The sequence below is a fragment of the Elephas maximus genome, chromosome 6 (assembly GCF_024166365.1).
Source record: "Elephas maximus indicus isolate mEleMax1 chromosome 6, mEleMax1 primary haplotype, whole genome shotgun sequence".
Lineage (NCBI taxonomy): Eukaryota > Metazoa > Chordata > Mammalia > Proboscidea > Elephantidae > Elephas > Elephas maximus.
Window position 1 is genome coordinate 88,036,789 of NC_064824.1, and position 16,070 is coordinate 88,052,858.

Below are 16,070 nucleotides of genomic sequence, written 5' to 3' on the forward strand. Positions count from 1 at the left end.
TTTGTAAAAATATTTTACCTGTCTTAGAATTTATGATTTCTACTGAACATGGTGTCTGTCTGTCTGCATGTATGTATTTCATCTCCATTTGTATCTTTTTTTTCTACTGTATCTCCTGGTTTTGTTTTAGGGTTTCTCAGTCTTATTTCCCTCATGAGTACTGTCTCTTTATATTACTACCCTTTTGTTATAAGCAATTGGACAAAGATTGACTATTGCAGTGACTTTCAGCCTTTTTGACTGATTCAGTGAGAAATACAGTAAAAAATATATTTTATGTAACAACCCCAACCCCAACCCACTGCCGTTGAGTCGATTCCGACTCATAGCGACCCGATAGGACAGAGTAGAACTGCCCCATAGAGTTTCCAAGGAGCGCCAGGTGGATTTGAACTGCCGACCTCTTGGTTAGCAGCCATAGCACTTAACCACTACGCCACCAGGGTTTCCATGTAACAACCCAGTTCACACAAATTGAATCAAAACAAAAAATCCATGAAACAATATATACCCCTACTATGTGGATGTACTCTGGTATTCCATTTTAGTTTAGTCTATTCCAAACAAGAAAACCAAACCCATTGCTGTTGAGTCGATTCCAACTCATAGCCACCCTATGGGACAGTGTAGAACTGCCCCATAGAGTTTGTAAGGAGCAGCTAGTGAATTGGAACTGTCACCCTTTTGGTTAGCAGCTGAGCTCTTAACCACTGTGTCATCAGGGCTCCAGTCCATTCTAGTCTTACTTTATTTTATTTAAAAAAAAAAAAAATTAGTTTCTAGTTTTGATACATTATATCAGTGGTTCTCAACCAGGGAAGATTTTACTCCCCAGGGACATCTCGCAATGTCTGGAAATATTCTTGATTGGCACAGCTGGGGTAGGGGCAGGGGATGCTGCTAAACATCCTACAATACACAGGACAGCTCCCCACAACAAAGAATTATCTTTATCAAAATGTCAATAGGTCCAAAATTGAGAAACCCTTTTCTAAATTGATTTCATGACCCCTCTGTACAGTGGTTCTCAACTCTGGCTGTAGAATCACATGGCAAGATTGATTTAGTAAGTCTGGGATTAGCTAGTGACTGGTACTTTTAAAAGATCCCTAGTGTATAAATAACACTGACCTGTAGTATACGGCCATGACAGCATATCCAGTCCTAATTTCATGTTTGGAGTCCTAGTGGTGCGGTGAGGAGCCTGGTGGCAAAGTTGTTAAATCTGCCAAAAGATCAGTGGTTCAAACCTACTAGCTGCTCCATGGAAGAAAGAGGTGGATGGCTGCTTCCATAAAGATTTACAACCCTAGAAACCCTATGGGGCAGTTCTTCTCTGTTCTATAGGGTTGCTGTGGTTAGAATCCGTTCAATGGCAGTGGTTAACTTCATATGAGTTTTTTTCTCCCCCAACAGAACTGTTTGTTAAATGGTATAATTTTTATACCTTTATTCAACTTTTCAGTTAAATTCATAAGTAAAAAAAAAAAAATCCTTTTGTTGCATTATCCTGTCTTTTGAATGTTTGTTATTCAAAAGATGAGATAAGGGCACTAATACATGCATAAATGGAATACAAACCATAATTAATAATGCGCAAATACTAGAAGAGAAACTAGATAACTGGGAGATCCTAAAAATTAAACACTTATGCTCATCAAAAAACTTGTAAACGTTCGCTTAAAGCTCAATAAAAATTATTAAAAAAAAAAAAAGACTTTACCAAAAGACTAAAAAGAAAACCTATAGATTGGGAAAAAAAATTTGGCTGTGACATGAAGATCAAAGACCACAGCCTTCAGTATGGATTGGACCTCAACATAAAGAAAACAAAAATCCTCACAACTGGACCAATGAGCAACATCATGATAAACAGAGAAAACATTGAAGTTGTCAAGGATTTCATTTTACTTGGATCCACAATCAGCAGCCATGGAAGCAGCAGTCAAGAAATCAAAAGACGCTTTGCATTGGGTAAATCTGCTGCAAAGGACCTCTTTAAAGTGTTGAAGAGCAAAGATGTCACCTTGAAGACTAGGGTGCGTCTGACCCAAGCCATGGTATTTTCGATCACATCATATGCATGTGAAAGCTGGACAATGAGTAGGGAAGACCGCAGAAGAATTGACACCTTTGAATTGTGGTGTTGGTGAAGAATATCGAACATACCATGGACTGCCAAAAGAACGAACAAATCTGTCTTAGAAAAAGTACACCCCGAATGCTCCTTAGAGGCAAGGATGATGAGACTGCTTCTGACATACTTTGGACATGTTGTCAGGAGGGATGAGTCCCTGGAGAAGGACATCATGCTTGGCAGAGTACAGGGTCAGCGGAAAAGAGGAAGACCCTCGACGAGGTGGATTGACACGGTGGTTGCAACAATGAGCTCAAGCATAGCAACGATTGTAAGGATGACTCAGGACTGGGCAGTGTTTCGTTCTGTTGTGCATAGGGTTGCTATGAGTCAGAACTGACTGGACGGCACGTAACAACAACAACAACAACATATATGACAAGAGTCTAATCTCTAAAATCTGCAAAATACTTCAACACCCCAACAACAAAAACACAATCCAGTTAAAAAATGGGCAATAGATACTAACAGACACTTCAGCAAAGAAGACATTCAGGTAGCTAACAGACACATGAGGAAATGCTCTCGATCACTAGCCATTAGAGAAATGCAAATCAGAACTACATTGAGATACCATCTCACCCCGATAATACTGGCCCTAATCAAAAAACGGAAAATAACAAGTGTTGGAGAGATTGCAGGGAGATTGGAACTCTTATACACTGCTGGTGGGAATGCATAATGGTACAACCACTATGGAAAACAATATGGCACCTTATTAAAAAGCTAGAAATAGAAAATACCTTAAGATCCAGCAATCCCACTCCCAGGAATATGTCCTAGAGAAATAAGAGCTGTCACACGAATAGACATATGCACACCCATGTTCACTGAAGCACTAGTCACAGTTGCAGAATAATGGAAGCAACCTTAGTCCCCATCAACAGATGAATTGATAAATTATGGTTCATACACACAATGGAATACTATGTAACGATAAAGAACAGTGAAGAATCCTTGAAACATCTCACAACATGGATGAATCTGGAGGATATTATCCCGAGTGAAATAAATTAATCACAAAAGGACAAATATTGTATGAAACAACGATTGTAAGAACTCAAAAAAAGATTTGCACACAGAAAACACTCTTTGATGGTTACAAGGGTGGGGAGGAGTGGTGGGGAAATCACTAACTACATAGTAGAGAACAGTCAACTTTATAGACAGGCCTATGAAACAAACAATAACACATGAGGAATGTGCTTCTTAGTTCAGTCAAATATATGAGACCAAATGGGCAGCTGCTGCCCCAAAGCAAGAAGAGAAGAATGGAAGGGGCAGGAAATGAATGAATGGACACAGGAATCCAGGATGGAAAGGGGGAGAGTGTTGTGCCATTGTGGGGATTACAACCAATGTCACAAAACAATATGTGTATAAGTTTTGGAATGAGAAACTAACTTGAGATGTAAACTTTGACCTAAAGCATAATAAAAAAATTTTTTTAAAGATAAGGTACAGTGAACCAGGTTATTAGATATTATTTCATATGTAAATTTTTAGTGGAATAATTCAGGTCATCATATATGCTGTGTAGCCTTGTTCAACTTATAGATTGTATTTTAAAGTGCAGAATAAAGATCATCTCCAGGCTGCTTTAATGTAACAGATTTCTTAAAATACTTGCATACAGATTAGCCCATGTTTCTCTGCAGTAGTAGAAATAAGATTAGCCTTATTCAAATCATATAGAAGAGATCATATTTAATAGTTCAGTCTTGTTACAAATAGAAGTGTCTAGCAGGGGCTCAGAATAGCTTACAGAGTTGAGCCTTTTTGAATTCCCAAGGAGTCTGGTGGTGCTGTGGTTAAGCACTTGGCTACTAACCAAAAAGTCAGTTGTTCAAACCAACTAGCCACTCTCTGGGAGAAAGATGTGGCAGTCTGCTTCCATAGAGATTACAGCCTTGGGAACTCTTCGGGAGTAAGATTGCCATGAGTCGGAATCAACTCGACAGCAATGGGTTGAGTTCCCAGAGTTGGAGGAAGACTGGCCTTCAGTGATAGAAGAGGTTAGTGACTGAAATACATATAGATTTGAACATCCTTCCAAATCTAACTATGCTTTCATCTTATCTGCCAACAGGTACAACTGTTACTGCTTTAAGATTATTTAAGAACCTACCTGTAAGAAAGCAATTTTATTCAACTGCTAAAAAATGTAAAGATGAAATAAAAAAAGTCCAAGATCTCCTCATAAGCTATGGTATTCTTAAACCTGACTTAAGGATTATTTTTATACATAACAAGGTAAGCATTATTGTAAGATTTTTTTTCTTTTGTTCATGATACAATAAAGAGACAGTATATTTTGTCTAAATCAGTTAGATACGTAAAATGTCTTTGGGGAAAAATCTGGTTCGTATTCATTTGGTTTTATTATATAAATAACATCTTTAATTTGTCATCTAAAATATATATAGGTCTCATTCCATCTTTTATTTCTTAATTTCTGAGATCAATGATTCTCCCAACAGACTTTTTCACCCAAGAAATGTTTGAGTGCTTCCTTTTGCCAGGTACTGTGATAGCTTCTGAAAATATGAAGATTAGTAAGACTTGTTCTTTTCTTTAAATGAGTTCACGATTTTGTGACATTTCTTTTGTCATCTCTTCTAAACTGTTTCTTCCTTGAGAGAGTTGTTTCTTTTTTAAAAGAAATTTTCTCACTTCTTGCTATTTTTCAAGTCAAGGCTGACATGAAAAGGAATTCTCTTATTGCTTGATGAATCTTAGGCGGACTAAAGGTTTACTTATTGTTAATGGGTTGAGTTGTATTCCCCCAAAATGTGTGTCAACTTGGCTAGTCCATGATTCCCAGTATTGTGTCTACCATTTTGTCATCTGATGTGATTTTCCTATGTGTTGTAAATCCTACCTCTAGGATGTTAATGAGGTAGGATTAGAGGCAGTTATGTTAATGAGGCAGGACTCAGTCTATAAGATTAGGTTGTATCTTGAGTCAGTCTCTTTTGAGATATATACGAGAGTCAAGCAGAAAGACAGGGGGACCTCATACCACCAAGAAAGCAGCGCCGGGAGCAGAGCACATTCTTTGAACTCGGTTCCTGCGCTGAGAAGCTCTTAGACCAGAGGAAGGTTGATGACAAGGACCTTCCCCCAGAAGCGACGAAGAGAGAAAGCATTACCTTAGAGCTGCCTTCTGAATTTGGACTTCGACCTTCCTAGAGTGTGAGAGAATAAATTTCTGTTTGTTAAAGCCATTCATTTGTGGTATTTCTGTTATAACAGCACTAGATAACTAAGCCACTTATTTTCTGATTATTCTGTTCTTTGTAAAATTCTGCATTGGCACCTTAAAATATTTAATGACATAAGAGCAGAAATACACAGTTGAAGCAGGGAAGCCTGGTCAGGAGTAGGGGGTTAACATTTATTGAGGACCTACACAATGCCAGGACCTATGCTAGACACATTAACCCCCTGTAATTCTCACAGCAAAACTAAATGAAGTAGACATTATATCAGTTTCTCCCTCCAAACTGAATTCAGTGAGGTTTAATACTTTGCTTAGTGTTGCACAGCTAGTAGATTGTTGAGATGGGATTTGAAGCCTATGGAGCACAGGTTTTTTAAACTGTACTATGTTGTCTTTCCATTTTAATGCTACATTTATGAAGTTCTTTTCCAAGTTTCAGAACATTTTCATAATTTTCTTTGCTCTCGTAATAACTGCATAACTTCATGAGGTAGACAGCATTATCTCTACTTATTTGGGGAACTTGAAAATTAGAGTAATTGTTTTATATTGTACAGTAAGTAATAATGGTGAAGCCAGAAACCAGATCTTAGATTTTTTTTGGTCCTCTTTTCTCTGTACTCCATGTTTTCTTGTTATCAAGAATATTACTTATGAAACCAAGCCATGGTGGAATATTCATCATCACAATCTTTGGTCATCTTAAAAAAAGAAAAAAAAGAATAGTTAGCCACCTATTCAAGCTGGCATAGGGCTCAACCAAGTGATACCATGAGATCCCTTCAGCCTCTACCATGTTGTGATTCCTCAGGATACTGATGGATAGAGACTCATCCTGCTAGTATAAATAACCTTATGACCTCTTGATCCAAAAGATATTTAGTAATTAAAAGTTGAATGTCCCCAAGCTAAGAAGATTTCAAGGACAAATGAAACATAATGATCAGGAAGGGAAAAACAGAAGAAACAGTAGTATGAAGAGAAATAAGAATTACCTGTTTGTAAAAGAAAATACAGTCATCCTCAGCATCCATGGGGGACTGGTTCCAGGACCCCTGTGTATACCATATAATCCATGGATGCTCAAGTCCCTTATATAAAATGGCATAGTATTTGCATATATCCTCCTGTATTTTTTGAATCATCTCTGGATTACTCATAATACCTAACATAATGTAAATGCCATGTAAGTAGTTGATTCATCACAATTGAAGACTTGCTCTGGAAGGTAGTCTTTCTCTGAGTTTTTTGAGCTCTTCTGGGAACACTGATGCTGCCTGGACATCAGCCAATGCCTATTCTCCCATGATCATGAAGTTCTTGAGGCTGTCGTGCTTTACAGAGCTAGCCAACGGTCCCTTAGTAGCCTTAAACTCCCTCCTCTTGCTCTCCTCAATCCCCTCACACTTAGACTTTGAAGTATTTCTTTGACCGCTTCCATTCTTTTTAGGGGCCATTTTTTCACAGAAACTAAGTGTGCGCATAACACAAATAGTGAGTGAATGAGATGCACGAGGCAAACAATGCTCAAACAATGAGTTCTGGAGAGAGACTGGAGATCTGTGAAACAGCAGGGTATGCCTACACATCAGTTCATTTGTGTGGATTCACATTAGTGCTCAGTGCTCAGAAAATTCACGTTTTGCTTTTTGGAACCTTTTTTTTTTTCCTTCTTGAGTATTATCAATCCATGGTTGGTTGAATCTACGGATGAGGAAACTGTCCATACAGAGGGTTGATTATACAACTAAAGAGAACAATTTAGAGTAAGAAAAGATATAATAGAAGAAGAAAGGATTATTGCCTCGTGTAATGAAAAGGAGTATTTTAGAAGTATTTGATGAGTTCTCATTCATTCATATGAAGCTAAATATATATCTTCTAACCATTCATCGCTATGAGTCAGAATTGATTTAACGGCACACACCACCACCAGCAACAAATAATATATCATTTTCCCAACCAATTAGAAGATTATGAATCCAGGCATTTTCCTTTGAAAATGGGAAGCAGTATTTTATAACATACAGCATTTTACTATTTTTGAAGGACACCCTATCTGAACTTATACTGAGTAAACACAGATTTCTCTGTGGCCTTCAATAACTTCAGGTGCAGCTCAAACCATAAAGAGTATGCTGAGAGTGTCATACCATGAAAGTAATATAAGATTATCAAAAATCTTAAATAGTAAAATTAAATACTAGCTATTATTACGTAAGAAAGTCATGGAATGAATTCAAACAAGCTTTTAGGAAAGTTTCAAGCTTTTTTTTCTCTTAGTACAGATGATTATTACACTTTGCATTTCTTGATAGTACTGTTGTACCTCAAAAATGTTAAAATATATAATTAAACCTTCCACATACCATTGACATGTTACCATAAATCTCTTTGAATGTTGGGTCCTACTCTGTTCTTAACCTTTTTTCTTTTAAACATACTTACATTCATCATTCTTTATGTGCTTTTCTCAAGGATTTTTTTCTTTTTAAAATTTGAACATGACACCAATACTGGTGTCTTTTCTTTTTTTGAAAATTTTTTTTTCTGCGTAAGAAACAAACAATGATATTGCACATAATATGAGAAGTACTATTGCTATTTTGACAACGTGGGTTAGATAGTGTTCCTTCTCTTTATGAAGGTTTAACCTGCCAAGACATTCTTTGAATACTGATAATGTTGATGTTCTTGCCAGTATGGGTATGTTAGAAAGAGGTATTTTTCTTCTTTCATCACCATGTTCCTTGAAAGCGTATTGAATAATGACACAGCTAAAGGGAAATAATTTACAAGTAGATTCAGTGAGTTTATTTAAAGTAGGTTTTTGTTTTTTTTTTTTGTTTTTTTTTGAGACTTGCTAGAGCCATTTCTTAGATGACCATTGCAATTTTCAGTTTTGGTTGCATTAACTGAACCCCTGTGAGGTCCTGCTGTGTATATTTTTATTCTATAAGGCAGTTATTTCCCAGAATTAGAAGTTTTTCTCATTATCGTATCTGAAACCAATTTAGTATTCTTAGGTATTTCATATAAACATGAATAATGTCATAGATCACTGTTCCAGGATATAATGATAAATGTGTGATTTAAAAGCTCTATACTTTATAATTGTTGATTTTTGTGATTATCTTGTGATTTTTAAAATAGTCTCAAACTGAATTTTGTCTTGGTAATTAGAGGCCCACTGGTATTACAAAAGCTGAATTGGATATTATTGAAACAAAGTCCTTGAGAGTTACAAAAGAAGTAGTAGTAGTTTAAGGAATATCTTCCCTCCTACTCCTATCCCCATATCACATGAATGTTAAGGCTTCTTAAGATAAGTTTATTGTTTTTGAGGTCTGGAAGAATGATGATACAGCTCTGAAAGGTTGAATATTTCTAATTTCAGTCCCTCAGAAGAGGCAGTGAATGCCTTAACTCCAGAAACCCAGAAGACTGGTCATGGAGATTTGGCAGTGAGTGTGTGGTTCCTTCTTAGTTTTCAGGGTCTCTAGGAGAGTACTCCTTTTGGTCGTAGTTGAAGATGCAGGTGGAAAACCAAGAATGAGGAAGAAGAGACCCTTTGATTACATTATAAACTGAAGATAAGCAATAGCTTAAATCTAAATGCCCTACATTTGTAATGTTCTCTTTGTTCATTTTATTCTTCTTGACACCTTCTAGCCTTTATTCATGTATTTTTGAATGGTCCAGCCTTGTTTCAGCTGTGCTATGGGGAAATCCAGGGAAAGATCTTTTGCCCACAATTGAACCAGTGCTAAAGGGTCACCTCTGCTTCAGCTGTAATCTCAGGCACAGTTGCAGAGGCAGTGTAATCAAAGAACAATTCCAATTCAGGACTTTGGCTCAAGTGTCCCTTCTTTATGAAGAAATTATTCTTCTAGTGTCAACCTGGAAAATTTGGGTTTTTTATTTTTGTTTTTAATTAAAAAAGGTAGAAGTCCTTGCAGATATATTTTAAAGTTAGTTCGAGGCTGATTCTCTCTTTTTTTTTATTGTGCTTTAGGTGAAAATTTACAGCTCAAGTTAGTTTCTCATACAAAAATTTATACACTCATTGTTATGTGACCCTAGGTGCTATCCCTATAATGTGACAGCACACTCCTCCTTTCCACCCCGGATTTCCTGTGTCCATCCAACCAGCTCCTATCCCTTTCTGCCTTCTAATCTCACCTCTGGACAGGAGCTGGCCATTTAGTCTCATGTATCTTCTTGAATTAAGAAGCGCACTCTTCAAGAGTATCCTGTCTTATAGTCCAGTTTAATCTTTGAAGAGTTGGCTTTGGGAATGGTTTTAGTTGTGGGTTAACAGAGAGTCCGAGGGCCATGTCTTCAGGGGTTCCTCCAGTCTCAGTCAGACCATTAAGTCTGGTCTTTTTACTAGAATTTGAGTCCTCCACTAGTTTCGGGCTGATTTTCAATCATAGTTTTTTTTTTCCTGTTGTTACTTGTAAGTTCAAAGAGTCTTGGCGGTATGTTGGTTAAGCACTTGGCTGCTAACCAAAAAGTCAGTGGTTCAAGCCCAACAGCAGCTCCGTGGGAGAAAAGACCTGGCATTCTGCTCCTGTAAAGATCACAGCCTCGGAAATCCTATGGGGCAGTTCAACCCTGTCATATAAGGTCGCTATGAGTCAGAATCGACTTGATGACACACAGCAACAACAAACTTGTAAATTAATAACCAAATCTTTTTAACCACCACGCATCTGTCAGTTTGTTGCTGTGGTGCTGGAAGCTGTGCCACCAGTATCTCAGATATTGGCAGGGTCACCCATGGTAGGCAGGTTTCAGCGAAGCTTACAGACTAGGAAGAAGGACCTGGCAGTCTACTTCTAAAAAGCTTGGCCAGTGAAAACCTTATGAATAGCAGCCGAACATTGTCTGATGGTAGAGGGCCAGAGAAAAAGAGGAAGACCCTTGACAAGATGGATTGACACAGTGGCTGCAACAATGGGCTCAAACATAGTTATGATTGTGAGGGTGGTACAGGACTGGGCAGTATTTCGTTCTCTTGTACATGGGGTTGCTATAAGTCGGAACCAACTCGACAGCACCTAACAACAGCAATAGATTTTTTTTTAAAGTCCTTGTATTCTCTTCTTTATTATATTAAATTTCTTTTACTTTTCACCTAAGTTCTGTGAAATAGTATGTAGAAAAGAGGAAAGACATATAGAGATCAGCTTTTATAGTACAGTTGATTTCTAATTTTGATGTTTCACCACACTGTTAGAGAAGTCCCTGAAGTCTTTCTCTATCCCCAGCAAGACTTAGTTACACTCCTTAACAGTTCCCGTAGGATTTTCTACATTTATCTATTATGTCATTTTTGCTTTGTTGCGATTATTTGTATCCTGTCTCCCCTGCTCACAGTCTTTTGTGGGATGGAGGGCTGTACCTTACTTATCTATATTCTCTTTAATAGTCAGTGCATAACCCATTGCGTGAATTAGATGAAGTAAGTAATCCTAAAGTAAAAAAATATAAATGTGTAAAGTGCAAATTTTAACACTGGACTTTCTCGAATCTTCCTCTAAAATTTTATTCATCCAATGAATCCTTTTTGGGGAGCTCATTTTTTTAGATTTCCTAATGGCTTATTAGATTTTTCCAACTCTTTCTCTCACCCTTCCCCATCTCCTGAAGTGTACCATCGTGTGCTGTGGAACTCATGGTCAGTCATAAGTAAAATCTCCCATGTCCTTAATCTTTTCTTTGATCACTCCAGTTACCTTCTTGCTCTCTTGGAAACCAGTAACGTTTCAAGTGATAGGTATTTTCTCTCTCCTATTCCTCATATCACAGTGCCTCATTGCTACTTCCAAACCATTCCACCTCTTCCTGCTCACAAAATCCCACTCGCCAGAAGAGGTGGTTGGGGTAACTTCCTTTAGAATGAGTTATCCAGTGGTAAGAACAAGGCTGGAGAAGAAAAGTCTCATGAAAAACAAAATATAAGAGATAAGGTGTTCTGGTCACCAAAAATAAAGAGGAAAGGCTAAATACAAATATTCTTATGAAGCAATAGATTGATTGGGAAATAACCTTTTTTTTAAATTGAGGTAAAATTTACATAATATAAAATTAACCATTTTAAAGCATGCAGTTCAGTGACATTATTACATTTCCAGTGTTGTGCAATGGTCACCTGTAATTCCAAAAAATTTTCATTTCCTCGAAAGAAAACACCATACCCATTAAGCAGATAGTTTCCATTGCCGTCTCCCTCCATCTCCTGGAAACCACCAATTTGCTCTCTGTCTGTCTGGATTCTCCTCTCCTGGTTATTTCATATAAATGAAATCATGCAGTATGTGACCTTTTGTGTTTGGCTTCTTTGACTTAGCGTAATGTTTTCAAGGTTTATCCACATAGCATGTATCGGTATCAGTATTTCATTCCTTTTTATGGCTCAATAACATTCCATAGTGTGTATATATTACATTTTATTCATTCATCTGCTGGTGGACTTTTGAGTTGTTTCTACCTTTTGGCTGTTGGGAATAGTGTTGCTGTTCATGCACAAGGATTTGTTGAAGCACCTGTTTTCAGTTCTGTTGGGTATATACCTAGGAGTGAAGTTGCTGGGTAATATGGTAATTCTATGTTTAAGGACCCACCAAACTGCTTTTTACAGCAGCTACACCACTTTACATTCTCACCAACAATATACACAGGTTTCAGTTGCCCCACATCTTTGCCAACATTTATTTTCTGTTTTTTAGATTATAGTCATCCTGAAACCCGTTGCTGTCAAATCAGTTCCAACTCGTAGCAACCCTGTAGGACAGAGTGTAACTGCCCCATAGGGTTTCCAAGGAGCAGCTTGGTGGATTCAAACTGCTGACCTTTTGGTTAGCAGCTGTAACTCTTAACCCCTATGCCATCAAGGCACCTAGTGGGTGTGAAGTGGTATTTCATTGTGGTTTTGATTTGCATTCCCCTAATGACTTTTTTTTTTTAATGACTACTCAGTCTTAAAGGGTCGCTGTGAGTCGGAATTGACTCGATGGCAATGGGTTTAATGACTAATGATTTTGAACATCTTTTCATGTGCTTCTTGGTCATTTGTGTATCTTCTTTGAAAACATGTCTATTCAAGTCCTTTGCCCATTTTTTAATTGTGTTGTTTTTTTTTTGTTGTAGTTCTTGATATATTCTGGATAGTAGAGCCTTATCAGTTATATAAAAATACAGATATTTTCTCCCATTCTGTAGGCTGTCTTTTTACTTTCTTAATGTTACATGGTACACAAAAGTTGTTAATATTGATCTAGCCCAATTTATTTTTTCTTTTGTTGCTTGTGCTTTTAGTGTTATAGCTAAGAATCCATTGCCAAATCCCCAATCTTGAAGATTTACCGCTGTGTTTTCTTTTAACAGTTTTATAGTTTTAGCTCTTGTGTTTAGGTTGTTGATCCATTTTGGAGTTTATTTTTGTGTGTGGGATCAGATAGGGGGCCAATTACATTCTTTTGCACATAGAGATCCAGTTGTCCCAGCCCCATTTGTAGAAGAGACTGTTCTTGCCCCCATTGAAAGATTTTGGCACCTTTGATGAAAACCAGTTGACTATACATGTACAGGTTTATTTCTGGACTCTCAGTTCTATTCCATTATGTATCCTTATGCCAGTACTACACTGTTTTAACTGTAGCTTTGTAGTAAGTTTTGAAATCGGGAATCCAACTTTGTTGTTCCTTTTCAAGATTGGGTTATTCAGTGCCCCTTACAGTTCCATGTGAAATACATATTTAAAGTAGGCGATGAGGCTGGAGAGGTTGCTGGGGTTCAGATTCTAAAGGACCTTGTGTACCATATATGGGAATGTGGATTTCCTTTTGCCAGGTGGCTGAAAGGGAGCCAAATAGGGAGTTTCAGTAGGAGATTATCAAAATAATTCTTTTGTCATTTAGAGGATAGACCAAAATATGTTTAGTCTTTGTGTAGTTGAGGAAGTTATTCAGTTGTCCAGGCAGTTGCACAGGGTGTGGAGAAGAGGACCTGGAGAAGAAAAAGATTTTTGATATAGCTAAGATGGGATTTGGTTACAATTTGGAAATAATCTTGTCTTGTTTTTCAAGACAGAAAGTTAGAAGTATCTATAATCTTCCTTTAAAAGGTACACAAAGAAGAATTTTATATTTTTTAATTTTATCATTTAGATTTTTTAATAGATCATACGTGGTTCAAAAACTAGAAGTATGAAAAGGTAGAATGAAAACATTTCTCTCACCTTTGTCTTTCATTGTTACTAATTTCTTGGTAACCTTCAGGGAAAAAAATTATGCATGTTTTATTCCTCCAAAAAAAGAATATAAAATAAAAAAGGAAACATTTAAGCAGGGTAAAAAAAAGACAGATTTTAAATTCAGAAATATGCTGAATAAATTCTTCCAAGAAAGAATCCTTTTTGAAAGTTTGAGGCTACTTACAAGAATCAGATAATGTTAATATTTTTATTAACAAGATATTGTTCTTTAACAGAAGATATTATGGTGGGATAATTCATAATTTTATACTTAATTGAAAACATTTGGCAATGTCATAGTGATAAGTTGTTACAGCTCACATTGTTGTCATACTGCCAGTGTGGAAAAACTGCCTTTTGCTTATACTGTGCTTGCATCCCTCTTCTTTTTCTGTACAGTCAGTACAAAGAGGTATTTAGGAGTAGGTAACAGCAGATATGGATCTAACTGTATTAACTCTGTAAGACCCTGGAAGTGGTTAACTTCTGGTTTTCAGGAAACACAAATGTCAATCTGTGCATGAAAATTTGGTTGTACTGTATGCCAAAAATGTATATTCTATTTCATATTCTAGAAGTTACCACCTTTGCTTAGACAGTCTTAGCATTACATTTTTAGTTAATTGTGCATTATCTACTTGTGTTTTCCCATTTGCCACAAATTGCATTTACAATTGAGGTTTACTAATTAAATACTATTTACATTTAACTTAATTTCCTTCAAACGTGTATGTCAGTGAAGGTAGGAACCAGGGATAAGATATATTTGACTAACTTCATCAAACCTAAGATGGTGTGCATGTAATAATATATTTTTGATTGAGGTGTTTTTGCACTGTCATCGTAGTGAGTAGAGTCAAATTCTTACTTGGCACATTCAGATGCTCCAACTTTGTGTGACCTAGATAGAAAACATATGGGGGATGTGTGTGTATTCTTAGCACATGTTTAGCTTTCAGCCTAAGGGTAAAATATGTGAAAAAAAATTCAGGAAATGAAAAGAAAACTCTATTTTTGAAAAGAATATACGACTGAGGAAATGATAGAAAAAGCAAAGTAAAAACAATTTACTATAGAAAATGTAGTATTTAAAAAAATTTAATTCCTTCTAGATCCCTGAATTTTTAATTATCATATTTTATTGTTTGGTTGTTTAATAATGGATTCTGTTTTGAAAATCCATCTAAATTGCCTCATACTGAAGATTTAACTTGTTGGCTGATCTCTTTATTATCTGTTGCTAGCCCAACTGTAACTAGTTTAGAAAATGCTCCTAAATTAGCCCCGTTGACCTGATGCAATAATTGACTACTATGAAATAATATTCCCGAACTGCTAGCAGTATTCACTTTTTTTTTGAAATTCACATTTAATAATTCTCATATGTTACAACTTTTCCAGACCCATTTCCTGAAGTGATCTTTTTACAGTCCTGTATACTAGCTGTTCAGCCGGTCAGGCAGTGAAATAGCATCCTTGTATTAATCAGCAGCTAAGATTTATATCTGTACCTGAGGCGTCACTCTAATATAAACTAAAATAAACAGCATAATATTTACATTAGTAACATCACAAGCTTTACTTTTCTTGAAATATTTTCTTGATTTCTTTATTTTAAACAAGTATTCCAATGTCAAAGAGCTGGCATAGTCTTAAAGAGATAAACTTTGTGAAAAGTTTTTGCTGCTCAACTCTTGTTACAAGTAATTTGTGATGTGTAACATATGAAGCAGAGAGCATTTCAGTCCCATACAGTTGCAGGTTATTCAGACTCTCATAGTTTCTGTCATTTTTAATATTTCCCCTTTAATCATTAGGTACTAGCTGGCTTAAAACAAAAGCCATAATAGCAGAAACCCTCACTTTCTCTTTTTAGAGACATAAACACGTACACATACATACAGAAACACATACAAGGAAAGCTTACAGTTTGGCAGTTCCTTAAAAGATTAAACATAGAGCTGCCATTTATCCCCACAGTTCTATTCCTAGATATATACCCAGGAGAAATGAAAACATATGTCCACACAAAAACTTGTATACAAATGTTCATAGCAGCATCATTCATAATAGCCAAAAAGTAGAAACTCAGATGTCCGTCAGCTGATGAAAGGATCCATACAATGCAATTTATTCAGCCATATGAAGGAATGCAGTGCTGATACATGCTACAACATGCATACACATTGAAAGCATTATGCTAAGTAAAAGGAGCTAGTTACAAAGACCATATATTGTATGATTCCACTGATATGAAATGCCCAAAATAGGTGAATTTATAGAAACAGTAAATTCTTAGAGATAAAGCAGATTAGTGACTGCCTAGGGTTGGGGGTTGGGGTTAGGGTTTACCTGTGTTTCATTGACTATGCAAAGGCATAGTCTGTGGATCATAACAAATTATGGATAACATTGTGAAGAATGGGAATTCCAGAACGCTTAATTGTGCT

The 16,070-nt window shown here is 36.5% G+C and overlaps 1 protein-coding gene across 5 annotated transcripts in view; it reads left to right on the forward strand.

Moving 5' to 3' along the window:
• The window catches only part of PMS1 (PMS1 homolog 1, mismatch repair system component), a 130,455-nt gene that overhangs the window by 48,543 nt on the left and 65,842 nt on the right, over nt 1-16,070 (forward strand). For all 5 annotated transcript variants that reach the window (XM_049887669.1, XM_049887673.1, XM_049887674.1 and 2 more), the window contains one exon: nt 4,227-4,390. In XM_049887669.1, coding sequence (XP_049743626.1) covers nt 4,227-4,390 — 164 coding nt within the window. The remainder of the gene's footprint in view (nt 1-4,226; nt 4,391-16,070) is intronic.